Source organism: Babylonia areolata, chromosome 20, assembly GCF_041734735.1.
Source record: "Babylonia areolata isolate BAREFJ2019XMU chromosome 20, ASM4173473v1, whole genome shotgun sequence".
Taxonomy (NCBI): domain Eukaryota; kingdom Metazoa; phylum Mollusca; class Gastropoda; order Neogastropoda; family Buccinidae; genus Babylonia; species Babylonia areolata.
In genome coordinates, this window is record NC_134895.1 from 6,349,067 (window position 1) to 6,374,066 (window position 25,000).

The 25,000-nt window shown below is 46.6% G+C and overlaps 1 protein-coding gene across 6 annotated transcripts in view; it reads right to left on the reverse strand.

The window, feature by feature from the left end:
* The window catches only part of LOC143294965 (uncharacterized), a 206,819-nt gene that overhangs the window by 100,204 nt on the left and 81,615 nt on the right, over window positions 1–25,000 (reverse strand). For all 6 annotated transcript variants that reach the window (XM_076606493.1, XM_076606489.1, XM_076606490.1 and 3 more), the window contains one exon: window positions 644–1,147. In XM_076606493.1, the coding sequence (XP_076462608.1) occupies window positions 644–1,147 (504 nt within the window). The remainder of the gene's footprint in view (window positions 1–643; window positions 1,148–25,000) is intronic.

A 25,000-nucleotide genomic window follows, 5' to 3' on the forward strand; every position in this document is an offset into this window, starting at 1 on the left:
TAAGGACAGACAGACAGACAGACAGACAGACAGACAGACAAACAAACAGACAGACACTGACCTGACGTGACAGCCAGCAGAACTAAGGACAGACAGACAGACAGACAGACACTGACCTGACATAACAGCCAGCAGAACTAAGGACAGACAGACAGACAGACAGACAGACACTGACCTGACGTGACAGCCAGCAGAACTAAGGACAGACAGACAGACAGACAGACACTGACCTGACGTGACAGCCAGCATAATTAAGGACAGACAGACAGACAGACAGACAGACAGACACTGACCTGACATAACAGCCGGCAGAACTAAGGACAGACAGACAGACAGACACTGACCTGACATAACAGCCGGCAGAACTAAGGACAGACAGACAGACAGACAGACACTGACATGACGTGACAGCCAGCAGAACTAAGGACAGACAGACAGACAGACAAACAGACAGACACTGATCTGACATGACAGCCAGCAGAACTAAGGACAGACAGACAGACAGACAGACAGACAGACAGACAGACAGACAGACACTGACCTGACGTGACAGCCAGCAGAACTAAGGACAGACAGACACTGACATGACGTGACAGCCAGCAGAACTAAGGACAGACAGACAGACAGACAGACAGACACTGACCTGACGTGACAGCCAGCTCCGCCCACCGCCATCAGCCCGGGCGGCAGGTGGCCCCGGTCCCTGATCTTGACGTCCTGCTGGTCCATGGACGGCAGGTTGAGGAACTCGTGCAGCAGCGCCTCCCCCCCTCCTCCCTCGCCTTCCCCTCCTCCCCCTCCTCCAGCGCCGTCCGGCCCCTCGGTCCCCCCTTCAATAGCGATGCTGGCCTTGGTCAGGGGGTGTCCGAAGAAGCCTTCCTTGTCGTCCGGAGGCCCGTCGTCGGAGCGGGCCCTGCACAGTCCCGGCCTCAGCCGACAGGTCATCTCGTCGTCGGCAGAGTCCGGGGGGGAGGGTGGGGGAGCGCCGTAGGTGTAGACAGTGGTGGTGGTGGTGGTGGGGGCGCGGTGGTGGTGGTTGGGGATAGGGGGTGGAGCCGCAGTGGTGGTGGTAGTGTTGTTGTGACGGCCGAGGATCGGTCCGCCCGTGTGGCTGACTGTGGTGACGTCATCCTCCTTCAGGGACTCCCTGCAAGGGGGCACGGGGAAATCGTCATCTTCGTCGTCATCATCGTCGTCGTCGTCGTCGTCGTCATCATCATCATCGTCGTCGTCACCATCGTCATTACCATCATCATCATTATCATCACCATCATCATCATTATCATCATTATGGTTATTGTTTTGTTGCTGTAAATGATTTTACATTTAGCTTTTTTTTTTTAACCTTTGTTTTGTCTTTAAATTCCATGTTTGGGTTTCATTTTTTCTATTGATAGCATCACATTACATCACACTATTAGTGGTTTGATGCCACACTATCAGATACTAATTCTGGAATGATATACAGAGACAGAAAAGACAGTGTTGTTGTTGTTCTTTTTCTTCTTCTTCTTACCCATCATCATCATCATCATCATCATTATCATCATTATTTCATCACTGTTTTGTATTCATAATCATAATAATCACCATCTTTATCATTTTGTATTATTATTATTACTATTATTATTATCATGATGATCATCATCATCATGTCATTGGTATTATTATTATTATTATTAGTAGTAGTAGTAGTAGTAGTAGTAGTAGTAGTAGTAGTAGTAGTATCATCATTATCATTACTATTATTATTGTTATCATCATCATTATTGTTGTTGTTGTTGTTTCTGACTTGTCATTGTAATCATCAGTACGATTTTTTCAAGATGATTTGTTCCAGAAAATCGTAATGGCACATACATCACACCACAACACACTCTGGTCATCAAGTAAAGAAAACATATAAACAAAATATGCATTCAAAAATATATATCAGTTGGCTTGATAAAAAAAAAAATCAAAAAAAAATCAACACTTCCCTTATAATCATCATACTTTTTAGCAGCCAAAGGTGTTTAAAAACAGCAGTCACAACGTATGTTTAACATGAGAGACACATTTCCATAACTATACATGAAAACACATTTTTTAAATGTGTGAATATGTCTTGAAGAGTTGTTATTGTTGTTATTGTTGTTTTGTTTTGTTTTGGAAGTGGCGTTCTTTGTTTTTGTTCTTTGTTCTTGTTCTTTGTTTGTCTGTGTCGCATGGTTTGACACTGAACACACTGCACCTTTTTCTCCTCTCGTGGAGCTAAGAATTATCACATTTTTACTCTTCTCTAAACATTATATCTATATCTTATTCTGTCTTTGTGTAAGCGCGTGCGAATGTGTGTGTGTGTGTGTGTGTGTGTGTGTGTGTGTGCGTGCGTGTGTGCGTGCGTGTGTATGTGTGTGTGTGCGTGTGTGTGTGTGTGTGTGTGTGTGTGTGTGTGTGATGGGAGTATCACAAATTAATGTTCACAGATAGTACTATTCCAGGGAAAAAGAAGGCTCACTTGAAACCGATAGCCACTCTAGTTTTGGGTGTCCAAAGTATGAAGATTCAATATTATGTGTTTAACAGAATATTGTCAATTTCGAAAATCATACTCTGGAGTTTCTGAGGAGAGTATTCTTGGTTTCGCTATGTTTCTATTTGATGCCTCTAACTATGTTCAGATCTCATAATCTGAATGCAGACCAAAAATTGATATACAAAATGGAGGTGAAACAGCTCATTAGACAAAGTCGGTTAAACTAAGTATCACGAAACATGAATTTGCCAACCATTTATATATGTCCAGTCAATGGGAAACCCTCTACAGCTTAGTCTTTTGTGAAGGACTGTGACTCTCAAACTAGGAGGCAAAATTGCACTGGCTCTTAGTGCTGCAGCCTTGTGGGCTGGTTGGCCTTTGGGAACCATCCCAACGCCGACTGTCCTAAAACCTTCTTGGCCGAGAGAGTGGGGATGTTACTTGGGCAAGACACTCTCCACTATAATCAAATTCTAGCCCAAATAGTCGGAACAACAGTTGCCTCCTCTGCTGTTCTGATGGTCATAGTCGGACACGACTGACTATCATTTATATATATATACATATATATATATATATATATATATATATATATATATATATATATATATATATTGTTTTGCCTTTTCCCCCTCCTCATGATATAATTAATACCTGTCGATTGTGAAACCCACCGAAAGAGGCTGTGGCCCATTCAATAAACTGGTGTCAAATGTCAGTCTCTCTCTGTCTGTCTGTCTGTCTCTGTCTCTCTCTCCCCTCTGTCTCTCCCTCTCTCTGTCTTTCACATAATGTGTCTATCTGTCCATATCCCTATTACCCGTCGCCTTATTTGCTGTCTTTTATGTCTCTTACATCCGTGTTTAAAATTTTATCGTTACTTTCCTGTGTTAATTTCACTTGAATCATTCATGTGTAGCATTCATGCTAGGGTTTTGTTGTTGTTTTTCCCTTGGTGTGTGTGTGTGTGTGTGTGTGTGTGTGTGTGTGTGTGTGTGTGTGTGTGTGTGTGTGTGTTAGTGTGTGTGTTAGTGTGTGTGTGTGTGTGTGTGTGTGTGTGTGTGTGTGTGTGTGTGCGTGTGTGTGTTACTCGCTTCCGTTCCGTACAGATGTGAGCGATGTTGTGTCTCTCAGTTTGACGCTGTGTTATACTCGTACATTATACATGTATTAAGTATTCAGTATAACTACATTTATATGCGTACATGTTTGTGTGTCTCTTAGAACAACGGCAGATGTGTAAGTCGGCCAAAGTGCTAATATCTTCACTGTTGGAAAATAAAGATTCATTCATTCATTCATTCATTCATTCTCTCTCTCTCTCTCTCTCTCTCTCTCTCGCACACACACACACACACACACACACACACACACACACACACACACACACAGGCACAGACACACACACACATTTTCACACTTTCTGGTGTTTACCTACATAACCGTGCGAATATGTTATCGAGCCAAAGATAGATTAAGAATTTGGCCATGGGTCTAGATACTGGGTGGAAAATGTACTTCCAAGGAGGAATTTTGTTTAATGTCCCGTCACACAAATCGGTGATTGAAGACATTTTGTTAAACTATTTATGAATACATTTGAGTATTATCGGTTAGAAGGGGTGGGAGATGTGAACGAATGGAGGGTTGGGGGAAACTGGGCAAATGAGGGTGAAATGTGGGTGAAATTTGAAAAAAAAAAAAAAAAAAAAAAAACAATTACAGGAAATTACTTAAAGGACTTCGTAAAAGAGAAGTCGTTAAACTGACAAGCGAAACAACTGATAATGAATGCAAAAAGTCAAAAACATCAACGTTCTCAGTCACTTGTGAAGACACACTTTCGTGTAATGTACTTCCAAAACCAAACCAAACAGTCACTTTTATCGGAATACCGTGTCGTTCTTCAATGGATTAGGTCTTGATTCCATGAAATACATAAATCAACCCAGAACAATGTTATCAAATCGGTGATTTTTTTGTAAATGTATATTTTAGTTAGCTCAAAGCAATGTGAGTTTTGAAATGTTAGCAGAAGTGGTGAGTCGGCTGAAGTGAGAAAACGTGATTTGAGGCATGAGTGTGTGCGTGTAGGTGTAAGTACCCCGGTCCTTACATTTCCTCTCTCTCTCTCTCTCTCTCTCTCTGTGTGTGTGTGTGTGTGTGTGTGTGTGTGTGTGTGTGTGTGTGTGTGTGTGTGTGTGACACATTGAAAAATAGACAGACAAGTGATATCTCAGTACATGACAATACAGCTGTCTAAAACAAAACAAAACAAAAAACGATCAAAGTGCGAAAGAGAGAAAGAAAGAAAGAAAAAAAAAAAAAGATTCAGAAAAGGAAACTTTGATTTAAAGATAAACAGAAAGGTAGCATGGTAGCTATACATTTCTTTTACAAGACAAACAGCGCAAAATACATTTAAGTTGTTTTTGGTTTTTATTTGGTTTTCTTGTTTGTTCGTTTGTTTTTTGTTTTCAATTCTCTTATACAAGGCTTCGGACGTTACCAAAGGTAGAACTCCAGTTAAGAACATTTAATTTTTCTACTGTGCAACCCAGCCGGCCAACCAACGAACTAACTAATGTTCAAGTTAACTGACTGGACAAGACGGAATAAATACAGACTGCGAAGATGGGAGTGAGAAACAGTGACAGAGAGACTGGAAACAGCGCGGGGAGAGGGAAGGGAAAACAGAGGAAGAAGAAGGGAAAGATGTTGTTGTTTGGGGGTTTGTTGTGTGTGTGTGTGGTAAAGTTACATGACTCTTTAACTCTCTCCATACGAACGGCGAAAGAGACGACGTTAACAGCGTTTCATCCCAATTACCATCATCAAAATATTGCAAGCGGAAGGCTCTTATACTGAAGAGGTGAATGTTGACAAAGAATACCACAATTCTGACGACGGAAAATAAAGGTTGGGTCATTCAGACACCCACTGGACATCCGAGGGGTCTGTGCAGAGGAGAAGAGAGGACTGGCTGTACTGAGTGAGTTAAGGCGAACAGTGGTCACACGAACAAGAGAGGGGAGGGGGGGAAAGGTTGACAAAGCTGCATGGGGGGTTGGGGGTGGGTGCTGGTGGGAGGAGGGGAGTGGGCGTGCACATGACGTCACAGCCAGAGCAGTAAACAAGACATGAATCATGTCATCAGCGCCATGGCCACAAAGAACTCCCACGCACGCACTTCAAGCAAAGCGACAAGCGCTAAACTCGCCTCTCGGGCTGAGTGCAGTCACTGGTGGCCTTCCAAGATAAGAATGTACATGGATGGCTCTACGTCTGTTTCTGTCGCTGTCTTGTCTGTCTCTGCCTCTCTTTTCCTCTCTTCTTTTTTCTTTGTTGCAGTAGTTGCTGTCTTTACCTCCTTCTTCTTCTTCTTCTTCGTCTTCTTCTTCGTGTTTTGCGTAGTGGTATCTAAATACATGTATAGTAGTAGTAGTAGCAGCAGCAGCAGCAGTAGTAGTAGTAGTAGTAGTAGTAGTAGCAGCAGCAGCAGCAGCAGCAGCAGTAGTAGTAGTAGTAGTAGTAGTAGTACCTTCCTTGTCTTTAGTTCCTACAGTTTTAGAGTTATGCATGCGTGTGAATGACTGGTGCGAAAGCGCTTTGATTTGTCTCTGCACAAGATTCAGCGCTATATAAATACCATTATTATTAGTAGTGGTGTCAGGGTGTGTGTGTGGGTGTGGGTGTGGATGGTGTCAGGGTGTGTGTGTGGGTGTGGATGTGGGTGGTGTCAGGGTGTGTGTGTGATTGTGTGTGTGGGTGGTGTCAGAGTGTGTGGGTGGGTGGTGTGGGTGGTGACAGGATGTGTGCGGGGGTGGTGTGGGTGGTGTCAGGGGTGTGTGTGTGTGGGCGGTGTCAGGGGTGCGTGTGTGGGTTGTTGGTGGGGGTTGACATGAAAAGGTGGACTGAAGGGCTTCTAAAGACTAACAGGAAAAAAAACCCGAAGGCAATGGCACTGTTCGCTGCATTTAGTACAGTGTGTGGTTTGAATTTTCTCCCTCTCTCTCTGATGAATTCCATGAAAAAAAATCCATGAAAAGCTTTACACAAGTACGCCGTTTGTGATTCTCTCTCCGTCTCTGTCTCTTGTTTCGTGAATTCCAAGAAAAAATTCCAGGAACAAATTCCTGGGCTAAAGCGTTTCATTTATATATACCGTTTGCTATTCTCTCTCTATTTGTGTGTGTGTGTGTGTGTGTGTGTGTGTGTGTGTGTGTGTGTGTGTGTGTGTAAAGTTTTAATGTTCTTATGTTAAATAAAAAAAACAAAAACAAAAAAAACAAAAAACAACAACAACAAACAAAAAACATAAATAAAACAAGATTAAACAAAACGAAATAAAATAGATAATCATCATAACAACCGTGTTTGTTATCATCGTCGTCGTAGTCGTCATAATCATCATCATCCTCGACATATCGCATTGTTTCATTCATGTTCGATTTTCAATTTTCTGGCTGTGAAGACATCCATCGTATACCTAAGATGTACAAATACCATGACAGGACTGTATACTTCATATGTACGCATACCATTATAGGACTGTATACTTCAGATGCACACATACACACAGGACAGTATACTTTAGATATGTACACAAACCATGATGTACCAATACCATGACAGGACTGTATACTTCAGATGTACAAATACCAAGGCAGGACAGTATACTTCAGATGTACAAATACCAAGGCAGGACAGTATACTTCAGATGTACAACTACCACGGCAGGACAGTATACTTTAGATATGTACACATACCATGATGTACACATACCTGTTTATCTGTAACTGTGGTGTATTGTGTCATGTTAAAAAATAATTAAAAAAACACCCCCCAACCCCACCCCCCAAAAAAAATTATGTTTGAACCCACATCATTTTATGCCATCTGTGAGGCAGAAGAAAGCGCTTTGGGCAGTCCCTGGGAGTCACCAACTGTCTGCTGATTGACGGACTGAAGAGGACTGGGCCTCGACGTGCTGGTTCCATGCCCCCCCCCCCCCACCCCCCCCCCCCCCACACACACACAGTGGTCAGGAAATCACCGGCCCCTATGGCCGTACGGAAGCCGCACAAAAGTTGCAGGCCCTTTAACCTTGGACGAACGGTATATACCTTGCTGTTTACATAGCCCCCCCCCCCACCCACCTCCTCCGCACCCCACCTCCGCTTCCTCTACAATCCCCCCCTCACATCCCCCCCTCTCCCCCCTCACACACACACATCGTGAGAACAAGAGAAGTGTGAAGTGAGGACTGTTGACAATACCTCTCAGCACTAATAGCAGTCACGACTGATCAAGGACGGAGGGGGAGGGGGTGGGGGAGGGGGTGGGGTGTTGGAGGGAGGAAGGTGGGATCAACAACTCCAGTCCTCTGGAAAAGTACAGAAGTTCTCACCGGTCAAAACAGCTTTCCCTTCCTTCCTTCCTTCCTTCCTTCCTCCCTTCTTCCTCTCCTTCCTTCTTTCCTTCCTTCTAAATGTCCTCCCAGCCACGTTGAACGTTTTTCTCTCTCCTGGTCTGGAAGCCTACAATGCACTCATGTGTGGAAGCCGGGTTTGTTAGACGGGGAGGGGTGTGTGTGTGTGTGTGTGTGTGTGTGTGTGTGTGTGTGTGGTGTGTGTGTGTGTGTGTGTGCGGTGGTGGTGGTAGGTATTAAGTGTTCAAGTGTGCGTGTGTGCGTGTGTGTCCGTGTGTGCGTGTGCATGTATGACGGAAGCAATAGCCGAGTGGTTAAAGCGTTGGACTTTAATTCTGAAGTTCCCGGTTTCAAATCTCGGTAACGGCGCCTGGTGGGTAAAGGGTGGAGATTTTATCCGATCTCCCAGGTCAACATTATTATGTGCAGACCTGCTAGTGCCTGCACCCCCTTCGTGTGTATACGCAAGCCGATGATCAAATGCGCACGTTAAAGATCCTGCAATCCATGCCAGCGTTCGGTGGGTTGCGGACATAAGAACATACCCAGCATGCGCACCCCCGAAAACGGAGTATGGCTACCCACATGGCAGGGTAAATAAACAAATCTGTCATACACGTGAAATGTTACATGTCTGTCTGAGTGTGTATGTGTGCGTAAATGAACCTAACTGGTTGACACAAGAACGAATGATGAGCGCCCAGTGGCAGCCGTCAGTCGGCTCTACCCTGGTAGGCAGCCTGTTGTGCAAATGACACCGTGTTTGTAAAGCGCTTAGAGCTTGGTCTCCGAACGAGGATAGCCGCTATGTAAGTATCCATATCATCATCATCATCATCACCATCATTGTGTGTGTGTGTGTGTGTGTGTGTGTGTGTGTGTGTGTGTGTGTGTGTGTGTGTGTGTGTGTGTTATATTACTTGACTTATATCGAAATGGTATTTATTCTTCAAAATGGATGAGTTGTATCAGACAAATTTTAATAGAAGCAGGGTATGACTGTGTTTGGGATGCTCAATTCTTCTTGGAGAGGGAATCTTTCTGCAAGAATGTCAACATTGCCTTGAGAGATAGTTTTCAAAATCTATGGAGACATGCTCTAGAGGCGAGTAGTAAATGTTTGTTTTATCGAAATTTCAAAAGTGGATTTGGTAGAGAAAAATATATAAGTCAAATGCCTGATAATTATGTTATCAGCTTCTTCAGATTTCGAAGTAGTAATCATAAGCTGGAAATAGAAACAGGGAGACACAAAGGCATACCACGAGAGTTACGGTTTTATAAGGTTTGTAACATGTCTGTGATTGGTGATGAGTTTCATTTTATAATGGAATGTCCCAATTATGATCAGTTACGAAATAGATATGTTCCTAAAAAATATTTGTCTCCAAAATCGGTTTTTAATTTTTGTAATATGCTCAAAGGAGGCAAAAAAGTCATTTTAGCTGTAAGTAAGATGATTAGATTTGCAAATGTTGCCTAGTTATACTTTTGGAGTTAAAAGACATTTGTGTTTTCTCAACTTTTATGTGACATTGTTGTGCGTTTGGAAATGTTTGTTATGGGCACGAAAAGAGTATTTTGCAGTAATCCCCCATACTCCAATAGGAGTGAAAGGATAATTAAAACCTGAAACTTGAAACTTGTGTGTGTGTGTGTGTTAGTGTGCGTGTGTGTGTGTGTGTGTGTGTGTGTGTGTGTGTGTGTGTGTGTGTGTGTGTGTGTGTGTGTGTGTGTGTGTGTGTGTAGTCTTCAGTTTAACGTCTTTCCACTTGAAGTGATATTAGTATTAGTGTGTGTGTGTGTGTGTGTGTGTGTGTGTGTGTGTGTGTGTGTGTGTGTGTGTGTGTGTGTGTGTGTGTGTGTGTAGTCTTCAGTTTAACGTCTTTCCACTTGAAGTGATATTAGTGTTTGTGTGTGTGTGTGTGTGTGTGTGTGTGTGTGTGTGTGTGTGTGTGTGTGTGTGTGTGTGTGGTTTTCTTTTTTTTTCTTGCGCGCGCGCGCGCGTGTGTGTGTGCGCGCGCGTGCGTGTGCTTCTAAACTTTATTTCAATGAAGGCAGATACAGTCTTTTTGTCCACATGAAATACCCCCATCCCCTCCACCACACTCCATCCCACAACTTCCACTAAAAGAATAAAAAATCAAAACAATGATGATGATGATCATGATGATGATGAAACTAAGTCAATACTGTCTCTCTGAGCTAAAAAAAAAAGCTCTCTATGGTATGCCAGGTTGCGAAAAATACCATAATCAGAATATGCCATCAATATACAGAATGTAAAACAAGAGAGGCAAGGCCTTCAAGACTCACTTGTGATACACTTTAAAAAAATCCAAGCTTTCCATGTATTGAGTATAATTTCAAAATGTAATGTTTAAGATGAGAAAGATCAGTTTAAAGCAAATTAAGTCCCCTAGCATTAATTACAGAGTAATTTCCCTTTTTTTACTTTTGCAAATAAATAAAACTTCCATGCTTAGCAAAAGAAGTTCCTGTTTGAACAAAAAATGAAAATAATGACTGCTCTTGTTGTTGGGTCAGAATATCAGATCAAAGTGACAAGTTTAGAGAATACAAAAAATATAAATATAACAGTAAATGCAGTTTGCATATAATTAGGCTTCATTTTTTTTTTTTTTTGTGCCCATCCCAGAGGTGCAATATTGTTTTAAACAAGATGACTGGAAAGAACTGAATTTTTTCCTATTTTTATGCCTAATTTGGTGTCAACTGACAAAGTATTTGCAGAGAAAATGTCAATGTTAAAGTTTACCACGGACACACAGACACACACACACACACACACACACACACACACACACACACACACACACACACAGACAACCGAACACCGGGTTAAAACATAGACTCACTTTGTTTACACAAGTGAGTCAATAACATGGACACAGAACATTTCTCTGGGATAAGTTCCATATGTGTTTCACTCAGCACAGCATGATTCAACACAATACCAACTTGATATTCAGTTGTTTCCTCAGAACAAAGGAAATAACGTTACTGAATCATGTCAGTTATTATAGCGGTACCTCTGTTGTATCCTGAAAGGGAGAGAGAGAGAGAGACAGAGAGAGAGACAGAGAGAGACAGAGAGAGAGAGACAGAGAGAGAGAGAGACAGAGAGAGAGAGAGAGAGAGACACAGACAGACAGACAGACAGAGAGAGACAGAGACAGAGAGAGACAGAGAGAGAGAGACAGAGAGAGAGAGAGATGGATGGATGGATGGATGATTTATTCATACAAGGCCATTGTCCCTCATGAACGGGGTAAACGATGTACAACAATATAGCATCTGCATTTGAATAATAATCATAATCTTAATCCTAATGAGTTCAGTAATCATGAAGTCATAACCGATCGCAACTGGAATGCTTTGTATAAATAGACTGAAAAATTCCTCACAATCCTTTCAATACAAGAAGCCATAAGAAGGCTTAACCATAGCTGACCTGGAATACATCGCTTTTTTTTTTTCTCTTGACCCATCATCTTCCCCATTTCAGTGGCATCACTCCCACGCCACTCATTCTCCCATACACGGCCACACAGAAGTTTGTCTGTCGTAGTCCCAGCGTCGGCAGTGCACAGGGAACTATCGATGTTAGGTCGCCAGGAGACCACACACCAGAGGAGACCCTGCACTGCTGCTAAGTCACTTTGGTGGTGTTCAGTAGTGACTGTTCTGATTTAACATACTATGGACACCACTTACAAAGCCTTCTACTGACGGAAATAACGGCTTTGTCGTGGAGCCACACTCACTCCCTCCCTCCTCTTCCCCCACCCCACCCCACTCCACCGCCCCCACGCATAGAAGTGACGGGGGTCGAATTTGATATCACCATGAGAGCAGGGCATGAAAGGCCATAGAAGTTGGGACTTTTTTCTTTTGATAGTAAATGAGTATAATAAAAATAATTAGTATTTATATTATAGCTCTAAGCTTGTGCAGGGACAAATCAAAGCGCTTTCATATCAATCAGTCACACGCATGCATAACTCTAGACTGAAAAAAACTGAAAACAAGGAAGAGGCAGGGGAGGGAGGCTATCTTGGGAGGAGGTGGGTTTTAAGGCCAGACTTGAAAGAGCTGAGTGCGGAGACTTGAGGAAGCGAAGGAGGAAGTTCATTCCAAATGCAAGGTCCAGAGACAGAGAAGGATGAGGATGATAACGATGCTGCAATGGGAAGGGGGGGAAGGGAGGGGGGGCGGGGGTGGGGGGTGGGGGTGGGGGGGGGGTTCCATCTGAGGTTTGGTTCTACGTAACAAAGACGTACTCCACGTTTCCTTTCACAGTGATATCCCGGCGCTAACCAGGCCTAAAGGATACAGAACCTTGCAGTATTGGTCAGGAAACTTGAGCAACACACCCAGAGACGCATCCGTGAAGCCCAAAGCACACTCATCTAAGGTAGAAGCCGGCCAAGGGCCGAACATCCCCACCTTTACAGGGAAGAGAATGGAACCCCTGCCTCCCAGCCGTCAGTCTGCGACGCTAACCACTTCGCCACGGCGGCTGGTAAAATTATCCTTGCACCCCTTATGTATGGAGCTCCGGATACGGATGCAGGGGATGTCACAACCGTGTGCTTATAAATTTTTATATGTATGTATATAAAAAAAAGGGAATAACTAAACTATATATGTATGTATATAAAAAGGGAATAACTAAACTAGAATTTTTAAAAAAGTGAAATAGATTAACAAATAAGAAAAAAGAATATTTTCAATATAACCACGGCAAATAGTAAAAATAAAATAAATATATTATCCTTTTAAAAAATAATGGTCACGGCAAACAATTTATTAAAACAAACAAACAAACAAAAATGTTTGAAACTTTGAGGAAGGAGCATGCGGGTCATTGTCAGAAGGCCGTTCACCTTCACTCAGGTCAGTGAGTGCAGGGGAAGAGAGAGAGGGGGGGGGGAGGGAAAGGGGCAGATGACCAATGAAGAGGGGAGTGGCAGGGAAGAGAGAGAGAGGGTGGGGGGCTGGAAGAGAGAGAGAGAGAGAGAGAGAGAGAGAGAGTGAGGAGGGAGGGAGATGACCGATGAAGAGGGGAGTGGCAGGGAAGAGAGAGAGAGAGAGGGTGGGGGGCTGGAAGAGAGAGAGAGAGAGAGAGAGTGAGGAGGGAGGGAGATGACCGATGAAGAGGGGAGTGGCAGGGAAGAGAGAGAGAGAGGGCGGGGGGAAGGAAGAGAGAGAGAGAGGGGGGGGGGGAGGGAGATGACCGATGAAGAGGGGGGTGGCAGGGAAGAGAGAGAGAGAGGGCGGGGGGCAGGAAGAGAGAGAGAGGGGGGGGGAGGGAGATGACCGATGAAGAGGGGGGTGGCAGGGAAGAGAGAGAGAGAGGGTGGGGGGCAGGAAGAGAGAGAGAGAGAGAGAGAGAGAGAGTGAGGAGGGAGGGAGATGACCGATGAAGAGGGGAGTGGCAGGGAAGAGAGAGAGAGAGAGGGCGGGGGGAAGGAAGAGAGAGAGAGAGAGAGAGAGAGAGAGAGTGAGGAGGGAGGGAGATGACCAATGAAGAGGGGAGTGGCAGGGAAGAGAGAGAGAGAGGGCGGGGGGAAGGAAGAGAGAGAGAGAGAGAGAGAGAGAGAGAGTGAGGAGGGAGGGAGATGACCAATGAAGAGGGGAGTGGCAGGGAAGAGAGAGAGAGAGAGAGAGAGAGAGAGAGTGAGGAGGGAGAGAGATGACCAATGAAGAGGGGAGTGGCAGGGAAGAGAGAGAGAGAGAGAGGGCGGGGGGGAAGGGAGAGAGAGAGAGAGAGAGAGAGAGTGAGAGAGAGAGTGAGGAGGGAGGGAGATGACCAATGAAGAGGGGAGTGGCAGGGAAGAGAGAGAGAGAGAGAGAGAGAGAGAGAGAGAGAAGGGGGGCAGGAAGAGAGAGAGAGAAAGAGTGAGGGAGGGAGGGAGAGAGTGAGGAGGGAGGGAGATGACCAATGAAGAGGGGAGTCGCAGGGAAGACAGAGAGAGAGGGCGGGGGGAAGGAAGAGAGAGAGAGAGAGTGAGAGAGAGAGTGAGGAGGGAGGGAGATGACCAATGAAGAGGGGAGTGGCAGGGAAGAGAGAGAGAGAGAGAGAGAGAGAGAGAGAGAGAAGGGGGGCAGGAAGAGAGAGAGAAAGAGTGAGGGAGGGAGGGAGAGAGTGAGGAGGGAGGGAGATGACCAATGAAGAGGGGAGTGGCAGGGAAGAGAGAGAGAGAGGGCGGGGGGAAGGAAGAGAGAGAGAGAGAGTGAGAGAGAGAGTGAGGAGGGAGGGAGATGACCAATGAAGAGGGGAGTGGCAGGGAAGAGAGAGAGAGAGAGAGGGCGGGGGGAAGGAAGAGAGAGAGAGAGAGAGAGTGAGAGAGAGAGTGAGGAGGGAGGGAGATGACCAATGAAGAGGGGAGTGGCAGGGAAGAGAGAGAGAGAGAGAGAGAGAGAGAGAGAAGGGGGCAGGAAGAGAGAGAGAGAAAGAGTGAGTGAGGGAGGGAGAGAGTGAGGAGGGAGGGAGATGACCAATGAAGAGGGGAGTGGCAGGGAAGAGAGAGAGAGAGAGAGAGAGAGAGAGAGAGAGAGAAGGGGGGCAGGAAGAGAGAGAGAGAAAGTGAGGGAGGGAGGGAGAGAGTGAGGAGGGAGGGAGATGACCAATGAAGAGGGGAGTGGCAGGGAAGACAGAGAGAGAGAGGGCGGGGGGAAGGAAGAGAGAGAGAGAGAGAGAGTGAGAGAGAGAGTGAGGAGGGAGGGAGATGACCAATGAAGAGGGGAGTGGCAGGGAAGAGAGAGAGAGAGAGAGAGAGAGAGAGAGAGAGAGAGAGAGAAGGGGGGCAGGAAGAGAGAGAGAGAAAGAGTGAGGGAGGGAGGGAGAGAGTGAGGAGGGAGGGAGATGACCGATGAAGAGGGGGGTGGCAGGGAAGAGAGAGAGAGAGAGAGAGAGAGAGAGAGAGAGAGAGAAGGGGGGCGGGGCAGGGGGAAGACAGGAGAGGGAGGGGGGTGTGGGGGGGGGGGGGGGGGCAGGGAAGGAACTCAGTAATCCCGAGCCATGTTCCGATGCCAAGTCAAAGGTAAGGTACATGAATGAACAGACAGGGGAGGTGGAGGGTGGGTGGGGGTGGGGAGTGGGGTGTGTGTGTGTGGGAGGGGGGGGGTGGGGGGGGGGACTGAGTGAGTCACGTCGTCAGTGTGAGAGGGGGGAGGTGGGAGGAGTTAGTTTCTTCATTGTCTGTCGTTACTATTAAAAGTGCGCGCGCGCGCGCGCGCGTGCGTGCGTGCGTGTGTGTGTGTGTGTGTGTGTGTGTGTGTGTGTGTGTGTGTGTGTGTGTGTGTGTGTGTGTGTGTGACTCTGTGTGTGTGTGTGTGTGTGTGTGTGTGTGTGTGTGTGTGTTTCTCTCTCCCTGTGTGTGTGTCTCTCTCTCCCTCTTTCTCTGTCTGTCTGTCTCTTTCCATCTGTTTTATTTTTTCCCTCTCTCTCCCTCTTTTTCTGTTTGTCTGTCTGTTTCTCTGCCTCTGTCAGTCAGTCAGTCAGTCAGTCTGCCTGTCTGTCTGTCTGTCTCTCCTGCCCTGTCCGTCTTCTGAAAGTCCAAACCATGATAATTCGAAAGCAGCTAACTTTCCTGGAGTCATGTTACCCCTGGCTGCAACGCACGGCCACCACGTTCACCGTGCATCACACAAAGCGCCAGCCTCTGCGACACTGCCCTGCACGGTGGGTGCCACTGTGCTTTGATTAAAACTCCGTGTTGGAAAACTTCTTCTTCTTCTGCGTTCACTCGTATGCACACGAGTGGGCTTTTACGTGTATGACCGTTTTTACCCCGCCATGTAGGCAGCCATACTCCGTTTTCGGGGGTGAACATGCTGGGTATGTTCTTGTTTCCATAACCCACCGAACGCTGACATGGATTACAGGATCTTTAACGTGCGTATTTGATCTTCTGCTTGCATATACACACGAAGGGGGTTCAGGCACTAGCAGGTCTGCACTTATGTCGACCTGGGAGATCGTAAAAATCTCCACCCTTTACCCACCAGGCGCCGTCACCGTGATTCGAACCAGGGACCCTCAGACTGACAGTCCAACGCTTTAACCACTCGGCTATTGCGCCCGTCATAGGGAGGGACAAACAGGACACTGAATGGTGTGGTCATCAGTCTGTTGAGGGAGGGATACACTGAATGGTGTGGTCATCAGTCTGTTGAGGGAGGGATACACTGAATGGTGTGGTCATCAGTCTGTTGAGGGAGGGATACACTGAATGTGTGGTCATTAGTCTGTTGAGGGAGGGATACACTGTATGGTGTGGTCATTAGTCTGTTGAGGGAGGGATACACTGAATGGTGTGGTCATTAGTCTGTTGAGGGAGGGATACACTGAATGGTGTGGTCATCAGTCTGTTGAGGGAGGGATACACTGAATGGTGTGGTCATTAGTCTGTTGAGGGAGGGATACACTTAATGGTGTGGTCATTAGGGAGGGATACACTGAATGGTGTGGTCATTAGTCTGTTGAGGGAGGGATACACTGAATGGTGTGGTCATTAGTCTGTTGAGGGAGGGATACACTGAATGGTGTGGTCATCAGTTGAGGGAGGTATACACTGAATGGTGTGGTCATCAGTCTGTTGAGGGAGGGATACACTGAATGGTGTGGTCATCAGTCTGTTGAGGGAGGGATACACTGAATGGTGTGGTCATTAGTCTGTTGAGGGAGGGATACACTGAATGGTGTGGTCATTAGTCTGTTGAGGGAGGGATGCACTGTATTGTGTGGTCATCAGTCTGTTGAGGGAGGGATACACTGTATGGTGTGGTCATCAGTCTGTTGAGGGAGGGATACACTGGATGGTGTGGTCATTAGTCTGTTGAGGGAGGGATGCACTGAATGGTGTGGTCATCAGTTGAGGGAGGTATACACTGAATGGTGTGGTCATCAGTCTGTTGAGGGAGGGATACACTGAATGGTGTGGTCATCAGTCTGTTGAGGGAGGGATACACTGAATGGTGTGGTCATTAGTCTGTTGAGGGAGGGATACACTGAATGGTGTGGTCATCAGTCTGTTGAGGGAGGGATGCACTGTATTGTGTGGTCATCAGTCTGTTGAGGGAGGGATACACTGAATGGTGTGGTCATCAGTCTGTTGAGGGAGGGATACACTGAATGTGTGGTCATTAGGGAGGGATACACTGAATGGTGTGGTCATTAGGGAGGGATACACTGAATGGTGTGGTCATCAGTCTGCTGAGGGAGGGATACACTGAATGTGTGGTCATTAGTCTGTTGACGGAGGGATACACTGAATGGTGTGGTCATTAGGGAGGGATACACTGAATGGTGTGGCCATTAGGGAGGGATACACTGAATGTGTGGTCATTAGTCTGTTGAGGGAGGGATACACTGAATGTGTGGTCATTTGTCTGTTGAGGGAGGGATACACTGAATGTGTGGTCATTAGTCTGTTGAGGGAGGGATACACTGAATGGTGTGGTCATTAGTCTGTTGAGGGAGGGATACACTGAATGGTGTGGTCATTAGTCTGTTGAGGGAGGGATACACTGAATGGTGTGGTCATTAGAGAGGGAAACACTGAATGGTGTGGTCATTAGTCTGTTGAGGGAGGGATACACTGAATGGTGTGGTCATTAGTCTGTTGAGGGAGGGATACACTGAATGGTGTGGTCATCAGTCTGTTGAGGGAGGGATACACTGAATGGTGTGGTCATTAGAGAGGGAAACACTGAATGGTGTGGTCATTAGTCTGTTGAGGGAGGGAAACACTGAATGGTGTGGTCATTAGAGAAGGAAACACTGAATGGTGTGGTCATTAGAGAAGGAAACACTGAATGGTGTGGTCATCAGTCTGTCACTTCTTTACCGCGGCCTTTAGCGTGCTTCAACATCTGACGTCGTGCGTTCCGCTCCACTGCGCACAGTTATAAAGGTGGGGTAGGGGTGGGGTGGGGTAGGGGGGGGGGCGTGGGGATGTGAGTACGCATGAACGGCGGTCGCGGGCACAGAGAGGGAGACAGACAGACAGACAGACAGGCAGACAAACTCAACAAAAGGGGCAAAAAGGAGACATAATAATAATAATAATGATAATAATAATAAGTATCTATACAGCGCTAAATCTTGTGCAGAGATGAATCAAAGCGCTTTCACACCAGTCATTCACACGCTTGCGTAACTCAAAATTATATATATATATATATATATATATATATATATATATATATATATATATATATATATATATATATGTGTGTGTGTGTGTGTGTGTGTGTGTGAATGAATTCATATATATATATATATATATATATATATATATATATGTTATGTGTGTGTGTGTGTGTGTGTGTGTGTGAATTCATATATCTATCTCACTGGTCCCCTGTACAGCTCACCAACCACGCTATCACCAGCTGTCCAACAAACATGTCCACCACAGGACAGCCATAAGGCTGACGACGTCACGGGATCACCAGCTGTCCAACAAACATGTCCACCATAGGACAGCCAAAAGCCTGACGTCACGGGATCACCAGCTGTCCAACAAACATGTCCACCACAGGACAGCCATAAGGCTGACGACGTCACGGGATCACCAGCTGTCCAACAAACATGTGCACCATAGGACAGCCATAAGGCTGACGACGTCACGGGATCACCAGCTGTCCAACAAACATGTCCACCACAGGACAGCCAAAAGCCTGACGTCACGGGATCACCAGCTGTCCAACAAACATGTCCACCACAGGACAGCCATAAGGCTGACGACGTCACGGGATCACCAGCTGTCCAACAAACATGTCCACCACAGGACAGCCAAAAGCCTGACGTCATGGGATCACCAGCTGTCCAACAAACATGTCCACCACAGGACAGCCATAAGGCTGACGACGTCACGGGATCACCAGCTGTCCAACAAGCATGTCCACCACAGGACAGCCATAAGGCTGACGACGTAACGGGATCACCAGCTGTCCAACAAACATGTGCACCATAGGACAGCCAAAAGCCTGACGTCACGGGATCACCAGCTGTCCAACAAACATGTCCACCACAGGACAGCCATAAGGCTGACGACGTCACGGGATCACCAGCTGTCCAACAAATATGTCCACCACAGGACAGCCAAAAGCCTGACGTCACGGGATCACAGGCTGTCCAACAAACATGTCCACCACAGGACAGCCATAAGGCTGACGACGTCACGGGATCACCAGCTGTCCAACAAACATGTCCACCACAGGACAGCCATAAGGCTGACGACGTCACGGGATCACCAGCTGTCCAACAAACATGTCCACCACAGGACAGCCATAAGGCTGACGACGTCACGGGATCACCAGCTGTCCAACAAACATGTCCACCACAGGACGGCCATAAGGCTGACGACGTCACGGGATCACCAGCTGTCCAACAAACATGTGCACCATAGGCCAGCCATAAGGCTGACGACGTCACGGGATCACCAGCTGTCCAACAAACATGTGCACCATAGGACAGCCAAAAGCCTGACGTCACGGGATCACCAGCTGTCCAACAAACATGTCCACCACAGGACAGCCATAAGGCTGACGACGTCACGGGATCACGGGACATGACGACATGACAGCATGACGTCACAAACACTCAGCAGCTCCCTGGAAGAGGGTGCAAGGACCTGCAAAGTCCGTGGCGGACATCAGCATGCAACAAGGAGGGGCGATATGTTCCCCCCCCGAGAAGGGCTCCGACATCAGCATGCAGCGAGGAGGAGCAATATGTTTCCCCTGAGAAGGGCCTTGTGACAAGAACAGGGGCCACGGGGGGAAGGGATTAACAGGCACCCACACACGATGAGGGAGGGAGCCACATTGTATTGTATTGTCAAAACGTTATCATTATTAATCATTTTGGGGTTTTTTGTCTTTTCCCTTTGCAACACATTTCCCCGTGTGTGAAATTCGGACTGGCTACAGTGTGTGTGTGTGTGTGTGTGTGTGTGTGTGTGTGTGTGTGTGTGTGTGTGTGTGTGTGTGTGTGTGTGTGTGTGTGCTGTGTGGTGTGTGTGTGTGTGTGTGTGTGTGTGTGTGTTCCCTCGATGTTATTTACTGCCCGCCTGTCCCTTCTGTCTTCCACTTCTCAACACACACACAGAAGCACGCCTGCGATTCCACACACACACACACACACACACACACACACACAGGAAATGTAAGGACCGGGGTACTTACACCTACACGCACCCCACTCATGCCTCAAATTACGTCTTCTCACTCTGAGTCGACTCACCACTTCCGCTAACATTTCGAAACTCACATTGCTTTGAAACAGCAACACACACACACACACACACGCACGCACACACAGAAATATATATATAATCACATGTTTGCGCGCGCATGCACGCACACACACACGTTATGATATGCATTATTTGTTTTAATCTTTTTAAAATTCACTTATTTATTTATTGATCCATTTATATATTTATTCATTTATTTATTTACTTATTTATCTATAGAGATAGGCAGACATGATAAAGAAAGGGAAAAAAAACCCGAACATATACACGGTCTTGAAGATTGTGTGTCCAGAGGTGCATGCGGATTTATTTATTGGTTGATTTTTTTTTATGTATAAACATATTTTTTTGTTATTTCATTTCTTGTGACTTGAATGCAGTGAGAAGTACGGAGACAAGAGAGGAACCTTCACACCCAGTGCTGAACGACAAAGCCAAACTTTCACACCCAGTGCTGAACGACAAAGCCAAACCTTCACACCCAGTGCTGAACGACAAAGCCAAACCTTCACACCCAGTGCTGAACGACAAAGCCAAACTGAACACCCAGTGCTGAACGACAAAGCCAAACTGAACACCCAGTGCTGAACCTACAAAGCCAAACTGAACACCCAGTGCTGAACGACAAAGCCAAACCTTCACACCCAGTGCTGAACAACAAAGTCAAACTGAACTCACAGTGCTGAACGACAAAGCCAAACTGAACACAGTGCTGAATGACAAAGCCAAACCTTCACACCCAGTGCTGAACGACAAAGCCAAACCTTCACACCCAGTGCTGAACGACAAAGCCAAACTGAACACAGTGCTGAACGACAAAGCCAAACCTTCACACCCAGTGCTGAACGACAAAGCCAAACTGAACACAGTGCTGAACGACAAAGCCAAACTGAGCACCCAGTGCTGAACGACAAAGCCAAACTGAACACCCAGTGCTGAACGACAAAGCCAAACTGAGCACCCAGTGCTGAACGACAAAGCCAAACCTTCACACCCAGTGCTGAACGACAAAGCCAAACCTTCACACCCAGTGCTGAACGACAAAGCCAAACCTTCACACCCAGTGCTGAACGACAAAGCCAAACTGAACACAGTGCTGAACGACAAAGCCAAACTGAACACCCAGTGCTGAACGACAAAGCCAAACCTTCACACCCAGTGCTGAACGACAAAGCCAAACTGAACACCCAGTGCTGAACGACAAAGCCAAACTGAACACCCAGTGCTGAACGACAAAGCCAAACCTTCACACCCAGTGCTGAACGACAAAGCCAAACTGAACACAGTGCTGAACGACAAAGCCAAACCTTCACACCCAGTGCTGAACGACAAAGCCAAACTGAACACAGTGCTGAACGACAAAGCCAAACTGAACACAGTGCTGAACGACAAAGCTAAACCTTCACACCCAGTGCTGAACGACAAAGTCAAACTGAACTCACAGTGCTGAACGACAAAGCCAAACTGAGCACCCAGTGCTGAACGACAAAGTCAAACTGAACTCACAGTGCTGAACGACAAAGCCAAACTGAACACAGTGCTGAACGACAAAGCCATACTGAACACAGTGCTGAACGACAAAGCCAAACTGAACATCCAGTGCTGAACGACAAAGCCAAACCTTCACACCCAGTGCTGAACGACAAAGCCAAACCTTCACACCCAGTGCTGAACAACAAAGTCAAACTGAACTCACAGTGCTGAACGACAAAGCCAAACCTTCACACCCAGTGCTGAACGACAAAGCCAAACTGAACACAGTGCTGAACGACAAAGCCAAACTGAACACAGTGCTGAACGACAAAGCCAAACTGAACACAGTGCTAACGACAAAGCTAAACCTTCACACCCAGTGCTGAACGACAAAGTCAAACTGAACTCACAGTGCTGAACGACAAAGCCAAACTGAGCACCCAGTGCTGAACGACAAAGTCAAACTGAACTCACAGTGCTGAACGACAAAGCCAAACTGAACACAGTGCTGAACGACAAAGCCAAACCTTCACACCCAGTGCTGAACGACAAAGCCAAACCTTCACACCCAGTGCTGAACAACAAAGTCAAACTGAACTCACAGTGCTGAACGACAAAGCCAAACTGAACACAGTGCTGAACGACAAAGCCAAACCTTCACACCCAGTGCTGAACGACAAAGCCAAACTGAACACAGTGCTGAATGACAAAGCCAAACCTTCACACACAGTGCTGAACGACAAAGCCAAACCTTCACACCCAGTGCTGAACGACAAAGTCAAACGGAACTCACAGTGCTGAACGACAAAGCCAAACTGAACACCCAGTGCTGAACGACAAAGCCATACCTTCACACCCAGTGCTGAACGACAAAGCCATACCTTCACACCCAGTGCTGAACGACAAAGCCAAACTGAGCACCCAGTGCTGAACGACAAAGCCATACCTTCACACCCAGTGCTGAACGACAAAGTCAAACTGAACTCACAGTGCTGAACGACAAAGCCAAACTGAACGCAGTGCTGAACGACAAAGCCAAACTGAACACAGTGTTGAACGACAAAGCACAAACCTTCACACCCAGTGCTGAACGACAAAGCCAAACTGAACACCCAGTGCTGAACGACAAAGCCAAACTGAACACCCAGTGCTGAACGACAAAGCCAAACCTTCACACCCAGTGCTGAACGACAAAGCCAAACCTTCACACCCAGTGCTGAACGACAAAGCCAAACCTTCACACCCAGTGCTGAACGACAAAGCCAAACTGAGCACAGTGCTGAACGACAAGGCCAAACTGAACACCCAGTGCTGAACGACAAAGCCAAACCTTCACACCCAGTGCTGAACAACAAAGTGAAACTGAACTCACAGTGCTGAACGACAAAGCCAAACTGAACACAGTGCTGAACGACAAAGCCAAACCTTCACACCCAGTGCTGAACGACAAAGCCAAACTGAACACAGTGCTGAATGACAAAGCCAAACCTTCACACACAGTGCTGAACGACAAAGCCAAACCTTCACACCCAGTGCTGAACGACAAAGTCAAACGGAACTCACAGTGCTGAACGACAAAGCCAAACTGAACACCCAGTGCTGAACGACAAAGCCATACCTTCACACCCAGTGCTGAACGACAAAGCCATACCTTCACACCCAGTGCTGAACGACAAAGCCAAACTGAGCACCCAGTGCTGAACGACAAAGCCATACCTTCACACCCAGTGCTGAACGACAAAGTCAAACTGAACTCACAGTGCTGAACGACAAAGCCAAACTGAACGCAGTGCTGAACGACAAAGCCAAACTGAACACAGTGTTGAACGACAAAGCCAAACTGAACACAGTGCTGAACGACAAAGCTAAACCTTCACACCCAGTGCTGAACGACAAAGTCAAACTGAACTCACAGTGCTGAACGACAAAGCCAAACTGAGCACCCAGTGCTGAACGACAAAGTCAAACTGAACTCACAGTGCTGAACGACAAAGCCAAACTGAACACAGTGCTGAACGACAAAGCCATACTGAACACAGTGCTGAACGACAAAGCCAAACTGAACATCCAGTGCTGAACGACAAAGCCAAACCTTCACACCCAGTGCTGAACGACAAAGCCAAACCTTCACACCCAGTGCTGAACGACAAAGCCAAACTGAACACACAGTGCTGAACGACAAAGCCAAACTGAACACAGTGCTGAACGACAAAGCCAAACCTTCACACCCAGTGCTGAACGACAAAGCCAAACTGAACACAGTGCTGAACGACAAAGCCAAACTGAACACAGTGCTAACGACAAAGCTAAACCTTCACACCCAGTGCTGAACGACAAAGTCCAAATGAACTCACAGTGCTGAACGACAAAGCCAAACTGAGGACCCAGTGCTGAACGACAAAGCCAAACTGAACACCCAGTGCTGAACGACAAAGCCAAACTGAACACAGTGCTGAACGACAAAGCCAAACCTTCACACCCAGTGCCGAACGACAAAGCCAAACTGAACACCCAGTGCTGAACGACAAAGTCAAACCTTCATACCCAGTGCTGAACGACAAAGCTAAACCTTCACAACCAGTGCTGAACGACAAAGCCAAACTGAACTCACAGTGCTGAACGACAACGCCAAACTGAACCCAGTGCTGAACGACAAAGCCAAACTGAACTCACAGTGCTGAACGACAAAGCCAGACCTTCACACCCAGTGCCGAACGACAAAGCCAAACTGAACACAGTGCTGAACGACAAAGCCAAACCTTCACACCCAGTGCTGAACGACAAAGCCAAACTGAACACAGTGCTGAACGACAAAGCCAAACCTTCACACCCAGTGCTGAACGACAAAGCCAAACTGAACACAGTGCTGAACGACAAAGCCAAACTGAACACAGTGCTAACGACAAAGCTAAACCTTCACACCCAGTGCTGAACGACAAAGTCAAACTGAACTCACAGTGCTGAACGACAAAGCCAAACTGAGCACCCAGTGCTGAACGACAAAGTCAAACTGAACTCACAGTGCTGAACGACAAAGCCAAACTGAACACAGTGCTGAACGACAAAGCCATACTGAACACAGTGCTGAACGACAAAGCCAAACTGAACATCCAGTGCTGAACGACAAAGCCAAACCTTCACACCCAGTGCTGAACGACAAAGCCAAACCTTCACACCCAGTGCTGAACGACAAAGCCAAACTGAACACCCAGTGCTGAACGACAAAGCCAAACTGAACACAGTGCTAACGACAAAGCCAAACTGAACACAGTGCTGAACGAC